Genomic DNA, 22,452 nt, shown 5'->3' with positions numbered 1-22,452 from the left:
ACCCCCTCCCCCCGGATCTTCCGCTTGGGTCTGCCAGGGAGTGCCCGTCTGCCCAGTGTGTGTTCAGGTGCCAGCGGTTTCCCGAGAACACTGAGACTCTTGTGTGTGTGTGTGTATGTGTGTTAGAGAGAGAGACCCGTGAAATGTTTCACTTGTGGCTTTCGATGTATGCTAGCTTTGAAGCTAACATTTATATATTAGTGTACTTCTAAATGTTACTAAAATAATTTTTGTTACTAAAATAAGTTTTTAGCATATTTGCACATTGACATTTTTGTCTTTCTCTTCTACAAAAGCAGAGCAAAAATCTTGATGACTCATCCTGCACTTGTGGGCGGGTAAATTTTTGTGTCCAATCAAATCTTTTAGAATGAAAAAGGCCCCACCCCTTAATACTGCATTCTTCTAACTAGCAATAGAAAATAGCAACGCTAACAGCTGTGATGTAAATTAAAGCGTTTAAAATAAATAAGTAAATAAAAGGGACAAGCCTTTCAGTCTAGTTCAAACTTCCCGTTTCAATAGGAAATGTGTCAACACTGGAGAAAGCTGGGTGAATTTATGGTGTATTTACATAAGTAGCCTATTTTAGGCTCTTTGCTCTTGTGATTCTTCTTAAAAAAATAAAAATGAATGTTCAGAATCTCACACAGCTGTTTCCAAAATCGCTCACTCACTCACTCTTTCACTCATTCAGTTGAGTGCACAATATTAGAAAAGTTAGTTTTACATTAGAATGAAGATACTACGTACAGGTGATTAGCGAATTTATTTTTTAAATCATCCACCAAATTATCATCACATCTCTATCATCTTTTGTAAGTTAACAACAACGCCACCTCAGTAAATTAGTAAAACATGAAAGATGTAAACGGCATCTCTCATTCACACTCTTCCAGCTCGTTGGTTCTCCGCATTGGATTGTGGGAAATAGTGCCTCAGCGAGTGTATATCGGGTGTACACTCGAAATCAGAGTGCATTGTGGGTATAAAATAGTGAACGAATGTAGGGAATGAAGTCATTCACTCAGAATTCAGACAGCACTACAAAATGGCCGACACACAATATAGTGCACTACATAGGGGATAGGGAGCGGTTTTGGACGCAGCTATTATATCATGGTGGGGACTTTACATTGGCTCTATTAAGATAATTGTATTTGCTATAACTCTACAGCTTACAGAAACATTTTCTTTCTTTTTTTTTTTTTTTGCCTTTTTTGTAAATAAAATGTTGTTTATTCCCTTTATTAAGCTGTTTTCATGAAATCATCAGTTGTTCAGTATAAAGATAGCAAAACTTTTCCCTGTTCCTTAAGATTAGCCGTTAGCTGAAAGTATTTGTCAAGGAGAACTAAATGTGGTCAAATATCTTTCATCAACTTTTCTCTTTGATTTTCCTGCGCGTTGCAGACATAGCCTACTGAATGGTTTCACTGTGACGTGCCATGCTAGCACTTCTTTAATGCACCTTCATTTTTCTGTGGTTACACTTTATATGACACCAGTCAACCAACAGGAAACATGCGTTGCTATTTTAAGACACGCCTGTCCAGCTTTACGAAGACCTCTATTTTCATTGGCATTTGGTAGGCAGCTTTTAAAGTTTCATCTTGAAAGAATGAAAAACCTTCTTGTGCCATGACCAACTCACGCCAAGCTTGGGTTAAAAACATCCAGATTCCTCACAACGCAATCAGTGGTAAGCATCAGGAGGCCTACGGATATTTCCGTATACAGATTGCGTGTTTTATGTGGCTCTGGAAAATATCTAGGCAATCACATTCCCACGCATGTTTCAGAGATTCACGATGAAGCTTAGTTTAGCCTCACGATTATTGTTTACGGTGGCTGTAAAATACATAACTGTGAACGAAAACTCCTGAATTCACACCTCATCAAGCATAAGCACGGTTTGCGTGACTAAGGCGGACTAATTGTTTTCTTCAGTGGGCGCAACTGCAGTGATTGATATCACCCACTAGAGGGGGGAGAGTCAAGAAAACCACAACGATCCCGGGAAATAATGCTATGGGAGTCACTCTCAAAAGGATTATATCACACATGCCTCACATGACAGATATTCCCGCTCATTGCCTAACTTTCCTGAGGCGGTGCCATGTCGTGCAGCCAGATCCACTCGGCATACATCAACGTCCCCCTCGTGCCAACAGAATAAACTCTGCATGTAATGCGCTTGTAATGTAGCATGTCAGACTCCATGAGCAATGTTGTCTGTCAACAACTTCTGTTTGTATTATCACCGCAGCGCTCAGCGAAAGACCTTATTTGCAGTCTCGTCACCTCCTGATTACTCGTCCATTATCACTCGCTTGTTTATCCAGTCAAAGTATTTCAGTTATAACAACAGACAGGCAATGTAGGGGTACTGAATACCAACAGATACTTGAGGAATCAACGCCCCTCGTTCCTTCAGAGAGAGTGGCCTTGACGTCACAGTTTTGAACGTATGTGGTTGAGGCAGGTCAGTCAAGGACAGGTCTACATGACTGCCAGAAGAGATACAAAATACATTATGCTCCAGTCCCTCAGGGTAGAACTGGCAGTGGTGGTGTTTGGACCTGGAACCGGCCCAAATGGTAACAACAGTGCGAGCTGAAGCGTGTGAGTGTGTATGCCGGGCCAGAGAAGGGAGGACAGCTGCAGTGTAGGAGTCGGGACAAAACCCCACATAGCTCCAGCGTTCACTGTCTGACCCTGCTCTGGTGGGAAACTGTATCTGTGTGTGCGATGGGGAACACAATGGGGTACTTGTTGGTTAGGTCTATGTATGAGTGCATGCCCACGTGTACGATTCTGTGTGTTATTCTGCACAGTGTGTGCTCTGCTTTGGGAATTCCACCTACATTACTTTCAGTTTGGACTTTGGATGCTCTTTCTTGTCCTGGTGTGACTCCCCAAGAATTTGACCCACAAAATGCTGGACGAAACCTCATAGCCTCAAATGCGCCAGAAATGTATGTGTTTCAATAACAGTGAAAAGAACGTCATGGTTGGGGTAAATGATTTTTGGCAACTTTGATGTTTTTTCGGATCAACATCTTCTGTTGGTCTTGGAACAACATTCCTTTTAAAGAACCATAGTTGTATATGAGATTTGAGATTGCGAAGCAATGATATATTCTTCTTTTAGTCAGTGTTATCTTGGCTTTATTCCCAAAAATGTTTCTTTAATTGCCAAATTTCTGTTGTAGAACTACACTTGGCTACCCATAAGCCTGAGGAGAGACTTTGATCCTTCAATCAGCAAGAAACACATCATAACAGCTTAGCAGCGACCTCCCACTCCCATGGAGTATTGTAAATGACATAATTGAGTCAGAATCACTCCATAGTCCCAGGCCGAGACCACCTTGTCCAGACGATTTTGCATGATTGTTTTGGTACGATTGTCATGTTCATATATGCCTAAACCATTTGATCTAAGAAAGAAAATGTGCCAGGTTCCAAAACATATGCGCCAAATGAGCCAGGTGTGAAAACAGCATTAGTACCAAGCCTAAATTTGTCTCATGTAGCCATCTGTTTGCTTCAGTATGATTTGAAAGTGGTTACAACCTTTTCAGTAAATACGTTCTGCTTCTGAAGGTTACAGCTAAATCTTTCATTTTGCCTTTTTGTACCTCAGTTTTTTTTTTTTCTTCAAATCAACGTTTACAATGTGATGATTCATCTCTGTGCTCTTTGGTTTGCCTCACCAAGCTCCATTGGAGGAATTGAATACAAAAAAGTAGCCATTGACAATTGTGTTCTTTTGTCATCCTCCCCAAACCTTCACAAAAAAGTACTGTGCTGGTACCATGATACGGTAATGATATGACATTGTAATTCCATGGTGGATAATAATCCCTTTGTTTTTTGAGAAAACTTACAGAAACTGAATGAAAGGTACATATTCAAGACAAAATGTGCTTGAAGTGAATAAAAGTTGGAAATTCTTAGAGAGTGGACTGAGATTTTGGATTGTATGAATGTTCAGTAGACCAGCTGGACATTTTTGGCACTTCTTGTTGCCAGGATTGTGAATTAAAAGACGTGGGTGGGAGGCAAAGTCGTGTGTTGATTGAAAATTCAACAGGGAGGAAGTGTGCTTCAAGCATGCTCATGTCTTACTGTGGAAAATGGCTAGATGGTACACTTCTCTACAAACTAGGGTTGCATAATAAAACAAAAAAAAGTGATTATTTTGACATATTGTGATTTGAACTGCTTTTTTAAAAAAAAAAATTTTTATCAGCCCTACTACAAACACTTTCTCTCTCCTTGACCTTTTCTTTCTTTCACACACACATTTATTCATTACTGTGACTCGATGTCTCTCACTCCTACTCTGCATAGTGTCATTTAAATGAGTCATCGAAGAGCAGTATGTTCATCATTGGTACACCGTGAGTTCTACCCAGCAGTCACCTGGCAAATGGCAGGCCGTTCATGAGGAGAGGAGACAGTTTGTTCTATCAGTGTGTGCGTGTTTGTTAGTGTATGGTTGTGACAGAAGGGGTTGGAACGTCCTCTGTTCAAACATGCTGTATTTTCCAACAGTCACGAGAACTGAATCTTTCTCTTTATCTCTCTACTTTCAACTCACTCTCTCTTTTCCCTTCCATTCTGTCTGGTGCCTGTGGTTTAAAAAGACTAGTCAGGTACAGCGACAAATACAGTGACGGGAAAGGGGGAAAAAGAGAAGTAGTTAGAACGGATGGAAGGCCGTGATATTTTCTTTTTAGGAAACAGTGCCGCACCCAGGCCTGTTAACTTACGGTTAGCATACCCCTTGATTAATGTTGAAATGTTTTTCCTGTCAAATGGGTGTTGGGATCATGGAAATATGATTTGTGTTTCTCTTACATTTTTGCAGTTTTGTCATACCTTGTAGTGAAGGAGTAACTGAGAATTCTTTGAAAGAAACAAACCATTGTAGCAGCTTTTGGAGTGCCTACAGAGTGCGCGCATTTATTACGCGAAGTGTGTTCTTTCACTCAAAGATTAGGAACTTTGCTGTCAATGCACTTTCACTACATTTAGAATGATCACAAAATTAAAGACATGGGGGCAGACAATGTATATAGGCTATTTATACCACTTCATATAGCCTAGTTAATCGATTTAACACGAAGAGTAACGAAAAATAACGCTCCACAAATTACCATGATTACAAATGTGATATTGAACAGTTCAATAAACAAGAAGTTAATTAAGAGACTTACATTTTAGATACCATATTTCCTGTTTTTGCTTTATTTTGACAACAAAAATCACTCAAAACACAGCCACAGCACTGTTTTGTGTCTCTGAGCAACATGAGGGCGTTACGTTCCTGAATGAATCAACCGTTTGAATGATTCGGTTCAATCGCAATGACTCACTTACTGCCACCTGCTGGCGGTTTTTAATTTCACATTCAAAGTATCTTTTATTATTTAAATAATTTCTAATATCGGTATTTAACGTTTTATGTTTAATATATCAAAACGTGATTTATGAATTTGTAATTGCAGGTTAAATGCATTCATGTCTTGCATTAAACAGTGTGTATATGCATCTAAATGCCATTTCAGATGCAGCTTCTGCATTGTAAAAAGTGATAAGTTGACTTAACTTAAAAAAATTGAGGAAACCAGTTGCCTTAAAATTTTTAAGTAAATGATAATTAAAAAAATAAGTTAATTGAATTGTTCACTTAACTTTTTTTTTTTTTTTATTATTATGTAATTTTAAGGCAACGTGTCTCCTCAATTTTTTTAAGTTAAGTCAACTTTCACTTTTTACAGTGTGTGTTTTCTCTGCATTGCAAAGATGAATTTTGTTGATACTGATTTCATTTGCTTGGTAGCAGCCCAAAAGACTTATTATTCTAATTCACTGATTAAATGCAAGAATTTGACTCAAAAGACACTTTTAGAAAAAAAAAAATGTTTTTTTAAAGGTAAAATGCCCATAAAATGTAAGAATTAGTTTAAACTTATTGGAAACGATTAATTTCTATCAGTGTGAACTGACCACCACACAGAATATGAAGAATATCAAAAACTTTAGGAGTCAGCTGTCCACGACAGTCCTTAAGGTACTAGCACAATAACATACAGCAAAATATTGTCTAATGTATCGTTATCTATAAAATCCCAGAAAATATAGAGATATAATTTTTTGTCAATATCGCACACCCCTACTGCTAAATCACATATGATGGCTATGGCACAGATAAGTAACATCAAACATAATGACAGAATCTTAATTTTTGGGCGAACTATTCCTTTAAAAGTACAGTAGCTAAGTACACCTCTACCCTAGTCCTAGTATCCAGTCAAAAACTAGGTCCACTGTTTGCTTCAATCTGTTTGGAAACTGGTTGCAACCTGGTTTTGAAGGTTACATCAAAATCTTTCATCTCGTCTTTTTGTCCCTCCCTTCTAGCCGTCATCCCACTGACCGACTCTGAGCACAAGCTGCTAGCGCTGCACTTCGCGGTGGACCCTGGGAGGGACTGGGAGTGGGGGAGGGATGACAACGACAATGCTAAACTGGCAAAGTAAGACCCCTCTTTTCTCTCTCATCCTCCATCATCCATCCAGCAAGCTTAGAGAAACTGAATAACTTATGAACATGTTCTAGCCAAAATGAGGGGTAATTAAGACAAAGGTCAATTGAGGCCAAATGAAGGCCTCTATATATATGTTATCTCTACCATATGAGGGATTAAGTTGGACTAAATCTGTCCAGAAGGTCCCAGCACATGGAACCAGGGCATATTATCCTCAAAGAGGTCGATCGGCTCTTCAGTCATTTAAGCCTGTACATGTTCCAAAATTTTATCACTTGCATATTCTTGCATTTAGTCTTATGGTTAAGATGACTTGTACAGGATGTTTTCAAATCTGAGTAACTTTGTAGAGGTCAGCCAATTAAAGCATATAAATAAATTGCTGCAGCACCACCCCAGTCATGACTTACAGAAGGAAGAACAGAGACCAAAACAAGTATCTGTGCTGAAGTAACTGTAATGATTTGGCCCCCAGTCCATTGGCTTCATAATGGACTGATAAATACAAACTATCATTCCCTGTTGACTAGATTTATGCACTGATTGAGTTCCTAGTTGCATGCCTCAAATTGTTTGTAATTTCTTCCATCCCCTCATTGGCACGTAAGAGATGACAAGAATATTCAATGCCTCATTCGAGCTGATAAACCTTTTGAGCTACAAATTAGGTTTTAGAAGAGATGTGTGACTATGTTCTCCTCTCCCTCTAGTCTTATTCTATCACTGGAAGCTAAATTAAACCTTCTGCACAACTACATGAATGTAACATGGATTCGAATTCCTTCTGAAACAAGGGTAAGTGGTCGTCCATTTATTGGTTGACAGGGGTTGCAAACCCTGCTCCTGAAGGCTACCTTCCTGCAGACATAAGTTCCAACTCTGCTCCAACACACCTGGCTGTGTTGTCAAGTAATCCTGAAAACCATAAATAACTGGTTCAGGTATAATTGATTTAAGGATGGTAGCCCTCCAGGAGCATGGTTGTTTCCTCCTCTTCTAAAATTTTTGACAGCAGTACTTGCTGCTAAAAGTGACTACAGTTTTGAGTCCTAATGGCTGATACATCTATTACAGGCTCCCTTGGCTCAGCCCGAGTCGCCCACTGCCTCTGCAGGTGAGGATGTACAGTCTCTGGCAGAATCCATGGACTCGGACCGGGAGTCTGTTTGCAGCAACTCCAACATCAATAACGGCAAGTCGAGTAAGGAGAAGGACAAGGACAAACAGCGAAAGGACAAAGACAAAACAAGGGCAGACTCAGTGGCCAACAAACTGGGCAGCTTCAGCAAGACTCTGGGTATCAAACTTAAGAAGAATATGGGTGGCCTTGGAGGACTTGTTCATGGCAAGATCAGCAAGTCCACTTCAACAAATGGTCGAACGGTAGAAAACGGAGAGCAGAAATCCAAGAAAAAGGACTCGAAAACGCGAAAAGGGAGCAAAGAGGAGTCAGGCCAGTCAGCTAGCACATCCTCTTCAGAAAAGGCAACCAGTCCCTCTCCTACAGACCGTGCTAATGGTAGTTCACCTGTTGAGAGACCGCCAGGATCAGGCAAAAACTCGGGTGATCGGACACTGGACAACTGGAAGTACAGCACAGATGTCAAACTCAGCCTGAACATACTTCGGGCAGCCATGCAAGGTGAACGCAAATTCATCTTCGCTGGGTTGCTGCTCACCAGCCACCGACACCAGTTCCATGAAGAGATGATCAGCTTCTACCTAAGCAGTGCCCAAGAACGCTTCAGTGCTGAGCAGGAACAGAAGAGAAAGGCTGAGGCTGAGAAGAAGCCTCAAACCAATGGGGTGGCACTAAAGAAGCCTGAACAGGAAAGTGTTTTCCAAAGGGAGTGTTCAGATAGCTCTCCACCTGAGAGTTGCTCACCGGTGTTGCAACCTAGCCATAATCCTTCACAGGCTGTAAAGGTCCAAGAAAGGGGAAGCCCAAAGCTTGCTGCTTCCCCTATCCCAATACCCATCCCAGCTTCCATCCCAGGATCCTCCATGTCCCCTGTCCCTTTCTCCTCCCCTATTAACGGTGCTAAGAGACCTGGACCAGTCCCTGTTTCAGCTCACTATAGCCATACGCCACCTATCCAGAGGCACAGTGTAATTCATCTGAGGGATGTCAATGTGCAGTCATCCAGCTACCAAGATGAGTCTTACAAGCCAATGGTCGGCACTCTCAAAACTTGTGCTACCTACCCCCAGCAAAACCGCTCACTGTCCTCTCAGAGCTACAGCCCAGCCCGCATGTCTGGTATCCGTACAATTAATGCCATAGACACCCTCCCATACAACATGCCTGGGGAACATAAGTCCCACACTTATACCAACGGTTTCAACACTGGCGACATCCGGGACTGTCTGGAGTTTGCAGATGAGGATCCGGCACCCCATGCCTGGCTGGGGCAGGACAAAACCAAAGGGCAGAGTGGTGTTTGCCCAATGTACTGTTTTCAGCAGAAACGTTGCAGAAGGGAGAACTGCACCTTCTATGGCCGACCCGAAACAGAGAACTTTTGCTCATACTGTTATAGAGAGGAGCTGAAACGCAGGGAACGAGAGGTGAAGGTGCACCGACCTGGATAGCCCTGCAAATGCGCACACATATATAGCCACCCCTAATGTGTGTGAAAAAAGAACAGCAACACCACCACCTTTTTGCACTTTGCAAGCGATACAAAGAACTGGCATAACATTTTCCTACTATATTTAAGATTGGCCTCCTTGTATTCTTGTTATTTTACTCTCAATAGCAAACGAACACTGCTTTACAATGACAGGAAGTGCAACCAGAATCAGTTTACAGCTTTGGCCAGAGATTGTGTTATTGTTTGTCCTATGTCCGATTTAATTCAATCTTTTACTTGTTCTAGAGTAAAAGCTCTCGTCTGTGCATTTTGCTCAGTATATGTTGTAAAACTCCTTGTACCTGCAGAAAGAGATGTAAAAGCATACATCAGTCTCTAATGGAGTTCCCCAAATCATGGAAGGGAAAACTCTGTTTAGAGGTCATTATAATGCAATACTTCACAGCATAGCTCTTTGGAATCTTAATATTGAATAACATTGATTTTGCTGTGCATTGCAAATAATTACAAAGGGAGGGAGATGCACTGTTCAGCACTCTGATTTTTTTGAAAGCAATAAGTTTGGTAACAACTGTCACCCCTCCCCCTTTTATCTATGCATTCATGACGTCAGCCATATTCTATTTTTCCCCATATGATTCTACGGGATATAGATAAGATTATAATAGGTCTGCTGTACAGGGATTATTATGGTGGAAAATATTTAATATGTGGCATATCAAAGTGTGCTTTTGGATTGATTTTGTGGTGTGTGTATATATATATATATATATATATATATATATATATATATACATACATACATATATATACACATATATATATATACATATATATATATATATATATATATATATATATATATATATACATATATACATATATATATATATATATATATACTGCAGTATGTTGTAATATAAAGCGGAGGAGGGTTTGCATTCCATCATGATATCAGATGAAACCTCACTTTTGTGTGCTACTTGAACTTGACATCCGATACAGTAAGCTTTTGACTTCCATTCATTGCTTTCTGTATTTGCAATATATAACACAGTCATGCTTGCGAATGCTAAATTAAAAGAACCACCTTACCTGAGGATATATATGAAATGCAAACCCTTATATGCTTCAGCAGTGGACTAAAGGTGGAAAGCTTATGAAACTGTGTATTTGTCAACTGTTTTATACTTTCACTGATGGCACAGCTTGGCTACAAGCAATTGGCAACTGCTCATCAACATTCTGTAGCACTCATGCTAACACTGCCATGCTAGCCTCTCATGTGCCAAAATGGTTCTTCACCTCCATTTCATTTGTCCTCAGGAATATTAGTCTTAACCACACAATTGTGATTATAATATACATAGAAACATCTAAATCTATAAATGTAAAATTGGATATTTAAAGGTACAAATCTACCTCTTGAAAGCATTTTAGGTTTTTGACTATCATAGACTACATAGCAGTGTAAAATGTCCTTGGTGAAATGTGGAATGTTAGTAGCTGAAATGTTCATGTGTATAATGAAAATGAAAATTCGGAGACACAACAAATTCACAGCCAATCAGAACATGTTTTATGTTTAATAGACCAATGAGATTGCACTCTGGGTGAAGCAACCCAGTGAAATCAAGCGATAGACAACATTTTCGTATGTTGCTTGACACGGTCGTATTTAGATTGGACAAAATCTCTGATTAATTTATTCTTAATTTATTCTGGTTAGGAAATATTGCCAGACCAAATCTAAATGTAAAATGGTACATTTTATGGTACAAGCCAATATTGATCACAACAGTGCAAAAACCATCACAGACAACAACATGCTAAGCTACTAACTGGCTAACAAACATACATGCTCAAAGCGCTAGTTCTCATTGTGTGCTAGAAAATCAGGATGTTACAGATAACTGCGCCAATCAAGTCAACTAGCATGACTAGCATGTTAGCCACTTTGTGTGCCTCTGCTAAGCAAAGGCCCAACCAAGTGCTTTTCTACTTCATGGACAAGATTACCATAAGAGCAGCGCTTGTTGTGTTTTGTTGTGTGGCAGTGTCCAGGTAACCAACACAGTGTCTCTGTAAGTGTTTTGTCTTTCCTGGCCAAGGATGTCCACTGCTTCGTTCTCTTCCCACGTTTCTACACCTCCACAATCATGTGTCTTTCGCTTCCCATCTTCCTGCTTTTCCTCTCCCTCCTTTATATTCGACAAGCTCATGGGACTCTCACCGTCTTAGAATTGTAAAATATGATTTTGTATTCATTTGAGAGTTTTACACTACTTTAAATTATTAATTTGCACATTAGGTACCAATGTAAATAGCAGGAGAAAAAGAGACAAAATAAGATTAGTTTATTGTTAAATACGGTGTCTGTGTGGTTCTTTTAATTGTTCCTGCGGAAGAAAGGTGTGTGCTTGTGTGCTAGCATACTTGCATGTCTGCGTGTGTGTTTTTCCTCAACGTTCTGTAATTTGAGCAGCGCCCTCAGCTGCTGTTTCAGTCTACAGTACACAACACCCACATTAGACTGTCTGACTTCTCATATGATTGAGTCCGCAAAACTAGAATAGAATCTAGTATAAAACTGCACGTCTAGCGGTGTTCGGCTTTTATATCCCTGCAGTAGTTGCTGTCAGTCGTGGACCATAGCATTAGCATGAAACGCAGCACCAAACAGCTGCCCCACCGGTCACCTGTTTAACATCTGCTAGAAAAGTCTCGCCCTGACAATGAACTCTCTGTTGTGTTGCATGTTCACTTCAGACGGACATTCTTCGCATACTATACACAAAAGATTTTAGAGGCCCGAGACTTAAAACGCAAATCAGGTCACTTTAAAGAACGGGAGGTAAATAACTCTATGATTTGGGTCACCCTTAAAATTTTAGTCATGCATATTTTAAGCCCCTCTCCCTTTGAGACTATGAAATATCTTGAATTGCAAAACGCGACGGTGGCTTATCTGTTATCGACAAATGTCATTTGCATCATGTGTGAGATGTTTTAACGACAGTCATGAAACAGGATACTCTCAAGTTTTTGCAAAACGATCACAGACACACCCACACATTTTACTGAGGGCACATGGTATGGAAGATATAATTCTGCTGATGCAGAAACTGGGGCACTTTCCCAAGAATTGAACCATGTTCCAGCTGTCATAAAGATGTAAAGTGACTTAGCAACTTGTTCACCATAGTTTTATCAGTGGATTTCAAAGAGACTGGGGTAGGTGGGGCTTCTTAACAGTATCAAGTAGTATACTTACTTAAATGTAGTAATAATAGTGACCTAATTTATGTTTTATTTAGGCATGGTGGTCTTAGGGTGGGCAGGCACTATGGGAGTCTCAACAGTGTGATTCTGTGCCCTTATTTTACCTCATAATCATACAGAAGCACTAGTATACAACACCATCATGGACTGCTATCACACATCCTAAAGCCGCATTTACACTATCTCCAACATTCGCTTATGATTGTCTCATTTCACTCCTAATTGCACAGAAGTTTGGATTAGAATCACAACCGGTCTGGTGGTCTCATATAGTCTAGCCGCAAAAAGTAAAACATTTCAACGCATCCAAAGTCTAAAGCAGATCCATAATTTACACTTGCGCATATGATCAGGAACTCCATGTGCTTCCATTGTAAATGGAAAACTTCCGGTCTGTCATTTGTTGGAGATGAAAACTTAACCTTTTGAGTTTTTGTTCAGTAATTTTAATGTTTGCCTTTCATGACAATTCATGGGATTGCTGTCAGAATTCACCAAGTCATACAATAGTGTAGCACTGCTTCTGCTTGTTTATCAAAAGCACACGATTGTTGGAACTCGTACCATATTTGTGCGTAAAAACATGCATGCAAACATTTTATTTGAGAGGTATTTGAGCTCATTTTCAAATCTCTGATGTTTGATTGAAGGCGCTTGATTGGAAACTTGGCAAATCCAAGCATAATGTGAGATGTTATCTCTTCTGAAACTCTCAAAGACACATGTGTGAGATTACTTAGACCTTGTTCTCTGAAGAAACATCTGAGCCCTTTTCTTGTACTATATTCTGAACATGAAAACCAAAATATTACTGACATACGTGTAGGGCCCTGACCTCTCAAGGGGTAAGTAGAAGGAGAAAGATGTTTTTCTTTTCAAGGAGGCATGTGAACTCATCTCTGTTCAAAGCAGCACGCACAGAGATGCAAAGACACACTGCCATCTATCAATCAGCAGAACGGCCCCTGTACGGCTCTCCCATGACCTAGTTTGCGTTTGTGCACAGCTCTCTTCAAAACATCACCCTGCCCACATTTTTTTTCTCAGAAGTCTCTCGTCAATAATCCGACTTTCTGTTTGGCGGCTTACAGTTTCTCAAAAGAATGTGAAAAATGTTAGAAGAAAAATAAAACGGGAGAGAGAGAGACAGTATAAGGTCACGCAGTTCTTTGCCGCATGGTATTTGTGATCCACGTCTTTCCTTCATTGGTGGAGAGGAAGAAGGAGAAAGTGTACTGAGCTCAGCTGGGGCATGGCATGCTGTCATGTGTTTCTAGGACTAGAGGTCTTGTGACATTGCAGCCAATGCTTTATTGTGCCTTACAGTACATAACAGCACAAGGCAGCGATAGTGTACCATTGTACGCAGTCCACACTTTACAGTCTTGACTCTACCGACTGTTGATACCACAAACAAATTTCATGCTATTAAAGCATTACACCACTCTACCATGGGTTCAAAGGCATTATGTGAAGCAGAGTAAAATATGCTTGCCTGTGGTAATTTCACGGTAACATGCAGCCTTGAATAGCTTGCTTTTAAAAAATAGTGATAAATAATAAAAACAACAAGTATACAATGTCTAACAAATCTCCTAAACAAGTGTTGAAGTGACAGTTTTGTTTTAGTTGAATATTTACAGCAAGGGATCATGGTTTAACATGTTAGCATAGCTTATCTATTACTTATTATCTAAGTTTTTTGTTGTTGTTGTTGTCTTCCATGCAAACCTGCATTTTTGTTCTCACCATGTCCTCAAGCATTTTCTTGTGTTTTTCTTTTCTGTAAGACATTTACAGCAGGGGGTCAAGGTCTATCAGGTTAGCATGGCTGCATTAGCTAAAAGCTAAAATATCTCTTTCATGCAAACCTGTATTTTTGTGGATGTTCCCAATGCCCCCAACCATTTTATTGTATTTTTTCTTTAGGTTATTTAGCTATATCAAGTAGTCAAGGGTTGTCAGGTTAGCATGGCTGCATTAATCCTGTTAGTATGCTAAAAGCTAATATATCTATTTCATGTAAACCTGTTTTTGCTTTCCTAACCATGTTCCTAAGCAATTTCTTGTCGCCTTTTTCTTGTTGTACAAGGGTTAGCAGGTTGGCATGACCCCATTAGCCCTTTTAGATGTTGCTATAACATTTTTATAAGTATCTTTATCTTTTTCACATCCTATTTTGCGCACTAGTTGTCTGTGTAGCCAATCAAACATAAAATGTTAGAAAGAGTGAAGGAGAACATAAAGGTCTTTGTACAGGTGAACCCGCCCACCCTGTGGAGGCGATGTACTGTAGACAAGCAAAGAAAGGAAACAACCAAAATACTCACTGGTGGGAGGGTCCTTTTTTCTGAAAGAGACAGTGAGACACTGCAAAGAGAGAGAACAAGAACTGTCTTTTCTTTTTTGTGTGTCCACCAGATTTATGGTTGCAATTGAAACCATCAACAGCTTTGCTCTTTTGGCAGAGACCGGAGAAGCCCCAAGATGGAGACACACCCTGTGATCTGTGTTGCCACTTGTATGGAAGCAATTTTCCAACAAAAGCCCTTATCAGAAACGCTAATTATCATCTTTACTTTCATGTTGGTAACAGCGGTGTCTGTTTTGGCTCCGACATAATGAGACCAAAAAGAGGAAATGAAGCTTCTAATAAATATGCATGCTTATTTTCTGCCAAGATCATTGAGCATTTAAATTAAAACAAGAGGACTGACTGTAACAGCATGGAAAATGGATCACCGCTGTTTTAGCAATGCTTTTACCTTTAGATCTTCAACAAAGCTGCAGTTTTAATAGACACAATATTCAAATCAGTCTAGGCAATTTTAATAGACGAAAGACAAATACTAATACTAATAGACAAATGATGAAAGATTTAAACAGAGAAATTTGCTTGAGACTTTCTTGATTGGAAATGGTAAATCCTTACCAAAAATGTACCATTTTAGCTACTTTAGGTAGTTGAGCTTTTTGAGTTTGTACAACAATCGTAGAAGGACAGCATGCATCAGGTTTTGTCCACCTTGCTAACTCCTGCAAGGCAATGAAAAATAATTTACAGTGCCTTAAATGAAAGAACACTGCATCGAAGTCTGCTTTGATCCACAAGTTTGAAGTATTTTTGGTTTCAGGAACTTAGTGCTCCCATAAACCTGTTCAGTCGGCTTATATACTGTACACGGGCCTGTTCAGATTATAGATGCTAGTTGAGGTGTGTCTGTGATCTATGTATCCCCAGAGAAAGATGTTCCCTGCTCACGGTGTCTCATCCAGGATGGCTTAAACTCAGCCCTACAAAGAAACAAAATTTATTCTGTTGATACAATGATAATGTTTCCTTTTGGTCAATTTGGTTGGTATAAAAAAAAAAAAATTCAGGACATATTCTATGAAAATAAGTCATATTTTACACGATTTTCTTTCTCCGGGTATTTAATTAATTAATTTATCCATTTATTTACTTAGTTACACTTTATTTTAAGGTGTCCTTGTTTCAGTGAATAGTAATAGTAATATTAATTAGCTACATTTACTTACTATGTGGTTAGGGTTAGGATTAGGGTTTGTTTTAGGGTTGTTTGCATGTAATTAGGCATAAATTACTGTTACTATAATAGTGAGTGCATGTAACGTGTAATAAGGACACCTTAAAATGAAGATTTACGTTACTTACTTACTGGAAAAGAACACCAAAATTGTAAAAAAAACTAATTTACATACTAAAACTAATAATAATAATAATTTAAGTCTAATCCACCGTGTTATTTTAATACTGATTATGTACTGTTGAACTATTTATTAATATTATAAATTAGCTTGTATTTTTCTATTTCATCTTTATTTTAATAATTTCATTCATATTTGTATGTGCTTTTGTGATTTTTTATTAGTTTTTTAATATTTCTATTTAGCGTTCATTTATTTTTATTTAAGTTTTAATTCAACTTGGTAAGTTAAATCATCTACTATTTCTAATTTATTTTATTTCAGCTTCATTTCAATTATCGATAACAACACAGTACACAGTAATGTACATTATAAACTGATGATATTTTCATGGGTCTTGACTGTTTTTTTTATTTATTTTTTTGGTAACACTTTACAGTAAGGTGTCATTTGTTAACATTAGTTAATGTATTAACTAACATGAACAAACAATGAACAATGCATTCATTACACTATTTATTAATCTTTGTTAATGTTAGTTAATGAACATACAGTTGTTCATTGTTCATTCATGTTAGTTCACAATGCATTAACTAATGTTAACAAACACAACTTGTGATTTTAATAATGCATGAAATTAACATTAACTACGATTAATAAATGCTGTAGAAGTATTGTTCATTCTTAGTTCATGTTTACTAATGTTGTTAACTAATGTTAACTAATGAACCTTATTGTGAAGTGTTACCATTTTTTTTCTCTATAATATAAAAGAGTTTCCCGCTTAAAGCAATAGTTCACCCAAATATGAAAATTTGTTCTCAGGCCATCCAAAATGTAAATGAGTTCTTCATTGCAACAGATTTGGAGAAATTTAGCATTACACCACTTACATCACTTACTGTACATACACTCACCAATGGATCCTCTGCAGTGAATGGGTGCCAGCAGAATGAGAGTCCAAACAGCTGATAAAAACATCACAATAATCCACACCACTCCAGTCCATCAATTAATGTCTTGGAATGTCTTTTCTCCAAATCTGTTCCAGTGAAGAAACAAACTCATCTAAATCTTGGATGGCCTGAGGGTGAGTACATCTTAATTTTGGGTGAACTGCGCCTTTAATAGGCTGAATTATCTAGAGTAAGCTAATTTGCTATGCAAATTTATGCCAGTCTTGCTTGCATTACATCGTTTTAGGATTTCTTAAACCAGATAGGAAGTGGGTAAAAGTGGGTAAGAATGTAATCAGGATCAGACCAGTGCCACCCGGTGCCTCCCCCCTGCCATGCTGGAGTACGTGAGGGACAGAGGAGATTCACACCACGACGGCACCCACAGAGACACCCACTCACAGTCTGAGCTCGTGAAGCTCGAATCCTGATCACCCAGCACAACCACACGGCTTCACCCACTCTTTATCTCACTGCCTCTCTCCGTCTCCCACACACACACCTTCTTTTCTTTTATATTTGCAGTTTATACGCTCCGTTTCTCTTTTAAACTCAGTAGCATTAATAAGCCGCTGTGCCACAAAACTGAATGAAATGCTTGTCAAATGATTGCCAGCCTCACATCATTTGACCGCAGGCTCCCATTTAGCATCCCAGCTGGTGAAAACCAAAAGCAGATAGAGAAAGAGAGAGAGAGAAAGAAAATAGTATGATATTCTCTCTCTCTTTTTAATCTTTCTCCTTTCCCCTTCACACACACACACACACACATTCAGCAGAGGAACAGTTCGTTCTCTGCTCACATGGTCTGTCTTTCTTACTCACTGGCTCCCACTGCAGCATGATCACTCACTGAGGGGGAGAGAAATGAATGATTTGTCTTGCTGTCTCTCTGTCTCTGTCTTTCTGTCTGATTGACTGCTGGACCCAGGACATAGGCCTACAAGATACAAGTGGTGCAAAACTTACATCCGGATCTATTGATTTATTCAAAAATACATTAAAAACGCTCTTATACTTACAGTAACCTGAATACACCATTTCTCTGGTGAGCATGTTAGTGATTTCGGTATTGATAATATTCATGTTTCTGTTTATTGCTGTTAGAAATGTCAGGGTGATATAACTTTACTCATATCAAAAAGTCAAATTCATAGATTTAATGTTTTGAAAAGAAAACATTTTTAAAGCAACTGTATGTCAGGTTTTTTTTTAAACCTTGAAAACTCAGTTTTAAAATCTTGCACTGTACACTGACTTCTAATAAAGCGAATGGTTTCTCTTTCCTTCTCACAGTCCCCTTAAAGGTCTGTTTAGTGAGCGGGTAGGAAATTCCGCGAAAATGGCGGATTGCTTTACGGCAGTAACGTGCACGCGCACCGCGATCCATTGTAATTATGAGAGTTGTATATTTACGACCGTGAATTCCACACACTGCGCTACAGTCACAAAACTACATACAGTTGCTTTAAGTAGTTAGTTATGTCCCTTTTCATTTTAGGTTGCGAATTATATTTCCATTCCATATTTCCAAGATATTAAATAAATGTATGCATTTAAAAAAAATATATTGCAAAAATATTTCTTGCAAAAATTAATTTTGATTCTAAATTCTAAATAGACTCAAATAAAATGTTTTTTGTTTGTTTTTTTCTCCAGCATGCTCTGGAAATTGCTGTCTCTGTTTTAACCAAATACACGTACCTATGGAAAGTAAATAAATAAATCTTTTAGGGGAAGAATCGCAAAGTTGTTGGGTGTTGTAAATTGTGTAACAATAAATATAAATCCTTTTCACACTATAAATATTGACATGGTTTATGATAATTTTTTCCCGCTTTATCTAGATTTTCACCAATTGAAGATTTCAAATTTTAATGTGGCTATACAAAAAACAAAAATAATTAATTAATTAATTAATAAAAAGCTGTAATCTGTTAGTTTTTATACAAATACCACGGGACATAAAATCAAGGGAATGTATAACTGAGTGCATGTATCTGATACAGAAAGAGAAAAAAAACATTTATCATGGAGAGACAGAGCGGCATGAGGTGAGCACATGGAGTGAGGAACACACCAGCTCTATATCAGCATATTTTTAGCATTTTCATTCTTCTTAACAGGCCTGAAAATGAGAATAACCAGAGAAATACAGGCCAGTTAGTGGGTGGTTGTGAATTTTGAAAGTGTTGCTTCATTGCATAACTGAGTGGGACAAAATGTGGGCCACTCATTCTTTAGTTTTGAATTGGCCCTTATTTGATATTGCAAGTGGTCCAGATTTTCAAAACAGTCTTTTCTGTGTGAAATATATCACTTTACACACATGGCGTATGACGTGACGCACATGTGCCAGCCACATTGCTCCTTTGATTTCTCACGATCTTGACCCTCTATTCAACACAGGCCTTGTTCAGTGTTGCAAATGACTAGACAGAAGACACAAATGCCACCTGTTTTGTGGTCTCTGTTGACATGTCCCTGCATCACTTACAGTAAATATTTGCATGAGTGCACTAATGCCAAGAACAAGGTGTACTTCCTGCAGACGGACGTATTTGAGCGCATTATTCCACTCAACAGGCGTCTCTCTGTTCTCGCTTCTTATTGGCGTCCTGCTGAGCAACAAGTGCAGCCATTGGCTGTGCGGTAAAGGGTTCGGGTGAATTTGTGATGCAAAGTCTGCCTAGAATTGTGCTCTGCGTGCCAAAGCTTTTGATATTCAGAGCCAGGGACTGCAGTGTGCTCAGGGCTGCCAAATACTGTGTATGTCAGGGATATCTTTAAGGAGTACAGTCTCAGAGTCTGTAATGAAGTTACTGAGCATACAAATGAGCAAGTCTTTATAGTTTGATGGATTTTTGTAGCCTGATGAGAAAAATTCTTTGACAGCTTTGACTCGTTTGACAACTTTTACTTAAAAAAAAAAAAGTTGGTCATCCTGTCCAGGATGATAATATAATAATAATTAAAATAATTACAATAATTTATTTAAAATAATGTAAAATAATTTATTTAAATTCATTGATTGTTAGGTTAAAAAAAAAAAAAAAGTTTATAAAAGTTTATTTAGATTGTAAATACATAAACTAATTTAAAGTAAATAAAATGTAATATATATATATATATATATATATATATATATATATATATATATATATATATATATATATATATATATATACATTTAAATAATGCATGTATATATGTATGCGTGTATGTGTGTCTGTGTATCATAAATTATTTTAAATAATATCATCATTAATTATTAATGAGTAATTAATGATATAATTAATAAAACGTTAAATGTATGTATAATTAAAATAATTAAATAACAATAGTAATTAAAATAATTACAATAATTTATTAAAAATAATATATAAACAATAACCACTGGGGAAAAAAGCTGATAAATTAAACTAAATCAAAGGTTTTATATTAAAAAAAAAAAAAAATTAAATGTTTTATATTTTAAATAATCAATAATATACAAATAGCATATTAATAAATAATAAAATAAAATCATAATATATTTCAATTAATGAAATACATTTATTAAATTAATTTAATGGAATTTATTAATCGTAAATTATTTTAAGAATATATTTCAAAATGTCAAATAATTTGTATTTTTTTTTATATTTATTTAAACATTTTAAATAGCCGTTCACACCTATGCTTACACGTCAAATGAATATATTATATTAAATATTAATATTAACATATGTATATTGTACAAAATTAAAACCTGGAAATTATATTTGTTAAACAAACAAACAAACAAAGGACACAGTCAGAGCATTGCTTCTTATTTATGAATTTATTCTCAAATGTAAACTTCACTATTTCATGCATACAAGTTAAGACAACATACATTATTTGACGAATTCTTGTTAATTCTCATATTTGCATAGGACATAGTCACAATATTGTCTAACATGTAAAAAATAAAAGATCATAAAAAGGTACAGCAGAGCAACCATAGACCAGCAACAATAATATAATCTGAATAATTCAAGGAACTGTACAACTGTAATACTTCACTGTAGTGATTTGGTTGATTGCAAATAAAAATCAAAAAAAAAAAAAAAAAAATTAAAATAAAAACGGTTTCATTATGCGGCAGTTGTTTTGAATGAGGTTATGGAGAACAGAACTGGCCATTGCTAGAGAAGAGCTATTGTACAAAGTACAGAGGTGCTGGGAAATAGAAACCCAGCGTCATGTAGTCACTGGAGCAGGCATCACACGGTGTCGTTAAAATAGATTGTTAAAATACAGACGGATACGTACAATAGGAAGGCAAGTCGAGTTCACGCGGCGAACGTCTACAGGACAGCATGAGGCCGCTAGTGCCTCACTACGATTCAATATACAACACTTATCGAAATCTCTACAATAGGAGAGCGTTTGCACGATGTGCTTGACTGGTATGTATGGAGAGGGAGAAATTTGAAATCACTTTGTTCCCATATCAGGAACATCGACCACCGGAACTGATTTCACAGGTGTCGGAGAGAAAAGTCGCATGGAAACTGCAATGGACGAGGATGCGTTCAGTCTTTCAAATGGCTCTTTCACAGTGTCGGATTATGGGGTTTTACCTTATGAGAAATGTCGGCGTATTCATTTGAAATGAATTTTGGCAAACGGTAGGGGGTCATCTGCATGATTCTCCTCAAATGAGGGGGTCTAGGTCACAACACCTGGGGATCAGAGACAAATGGGCGCCCTGTGTTTTTTTTTTTTTTACAGTTGTGAGGTTGTTCAAACCCAACCACATGGTTTGACAGACGACCAGACTAACAGAAATGACCACAGCCCTCAAAAGCAGTTAGTGTCTCCTGAGTTGAGCAAGAGACAAAACATAAACAACAGTCGAAACTAAGCCACGGCTAAGACTTAAATCCACTTCCACCATTTCAAATAAGAGGCTACCGTTACGTAGACCTCAACTAAATGATGTTTGTAACCACATGACATTGTAAATATCCATTTCTGAAGTTGCGCTCACTGTCTAGCGACTCAAGAAGTGTTTTGCTTTGTTTACCTGGATAGACAATCACTGTATGGCATTTACATATCCATAGGTTCTTTGGAGGAACATCTAACTGCAAAAACACAGTGTAATTTTCACCAGTAAGTGATCTTTACACAGAAACGTCCAACTTTAACTGGTGGGACTATAAAGGCAATGTTTTGTATGGGGACATATTCACAGATATGCATTTCTTGGACTATATTAAATCAAAAAAGCCTTTTGAATGTGTGAATGAAGGTCAACCAAATCAAACGTTGTCTATTTTGCATATCCATGTTGAAAACTGTCAGCCTTCTTTGATTGTTTCCATTAAAAATGAGTTTTGTGTGCAATATATATTTTTAA

At 37.8% G+C, this 22,452-nt stretch overlaps 1 protein-coding gene across 3 annotated transcripts in view; it reads left to right on the top strand.

Annotated features, from left to right (window-relative positions):
* Nucleotides 1-10,324, top strand: part of otud7a (OTU deubiquitinase 7A) — an 89,263-nt gene extending 78,939 nt beyond the window's left edge. For all 3 annotated transcript variants that reach the window (XM_058767219.1, XM_058767220.1, XM_058767221.1), the window contains 3 exons: nt 6,436-6,550; nt 7,273-7,357; nt 7,637-10,324. In XM_058767219.1, coding sequence (XP_058623202.1) covers nt 6,436-6,550; nt 7,273-7,357; nt 7,637-9,154 — 1,718 coding nt within the window. In that variant the 3' untranslated portion in view covers nt 9,155-10,324. The remainder of the gene's footprint in view (nt 1-6,435; nt 6,551-7,272; nt 7,358-7,636) is intronic.
* The last annotated feature ends 12,128 nt before the right edge of the window (nt 10,325-22,452 follow it).

Source organism: Onychostoma macrolepis, chromosome 25, assembly GCF_012432095.1.
Source record: "Onychostoma macrolepis isolate SWU-2019 chromosome 25, ASM1243209v1, whole genome shotgun sequence".
NCBI lineage: Eukaryota > Metazoa > Chordata > Actinopteri > Cypriniformes > Cyprinidae > Onychostoma > Onychostoma macrolepis.
The sequence above is the reverse complement of the archived record's forward strand: the minus strand, read 5'-3'. Positions and strand labels throughout refer to the sequence as shown.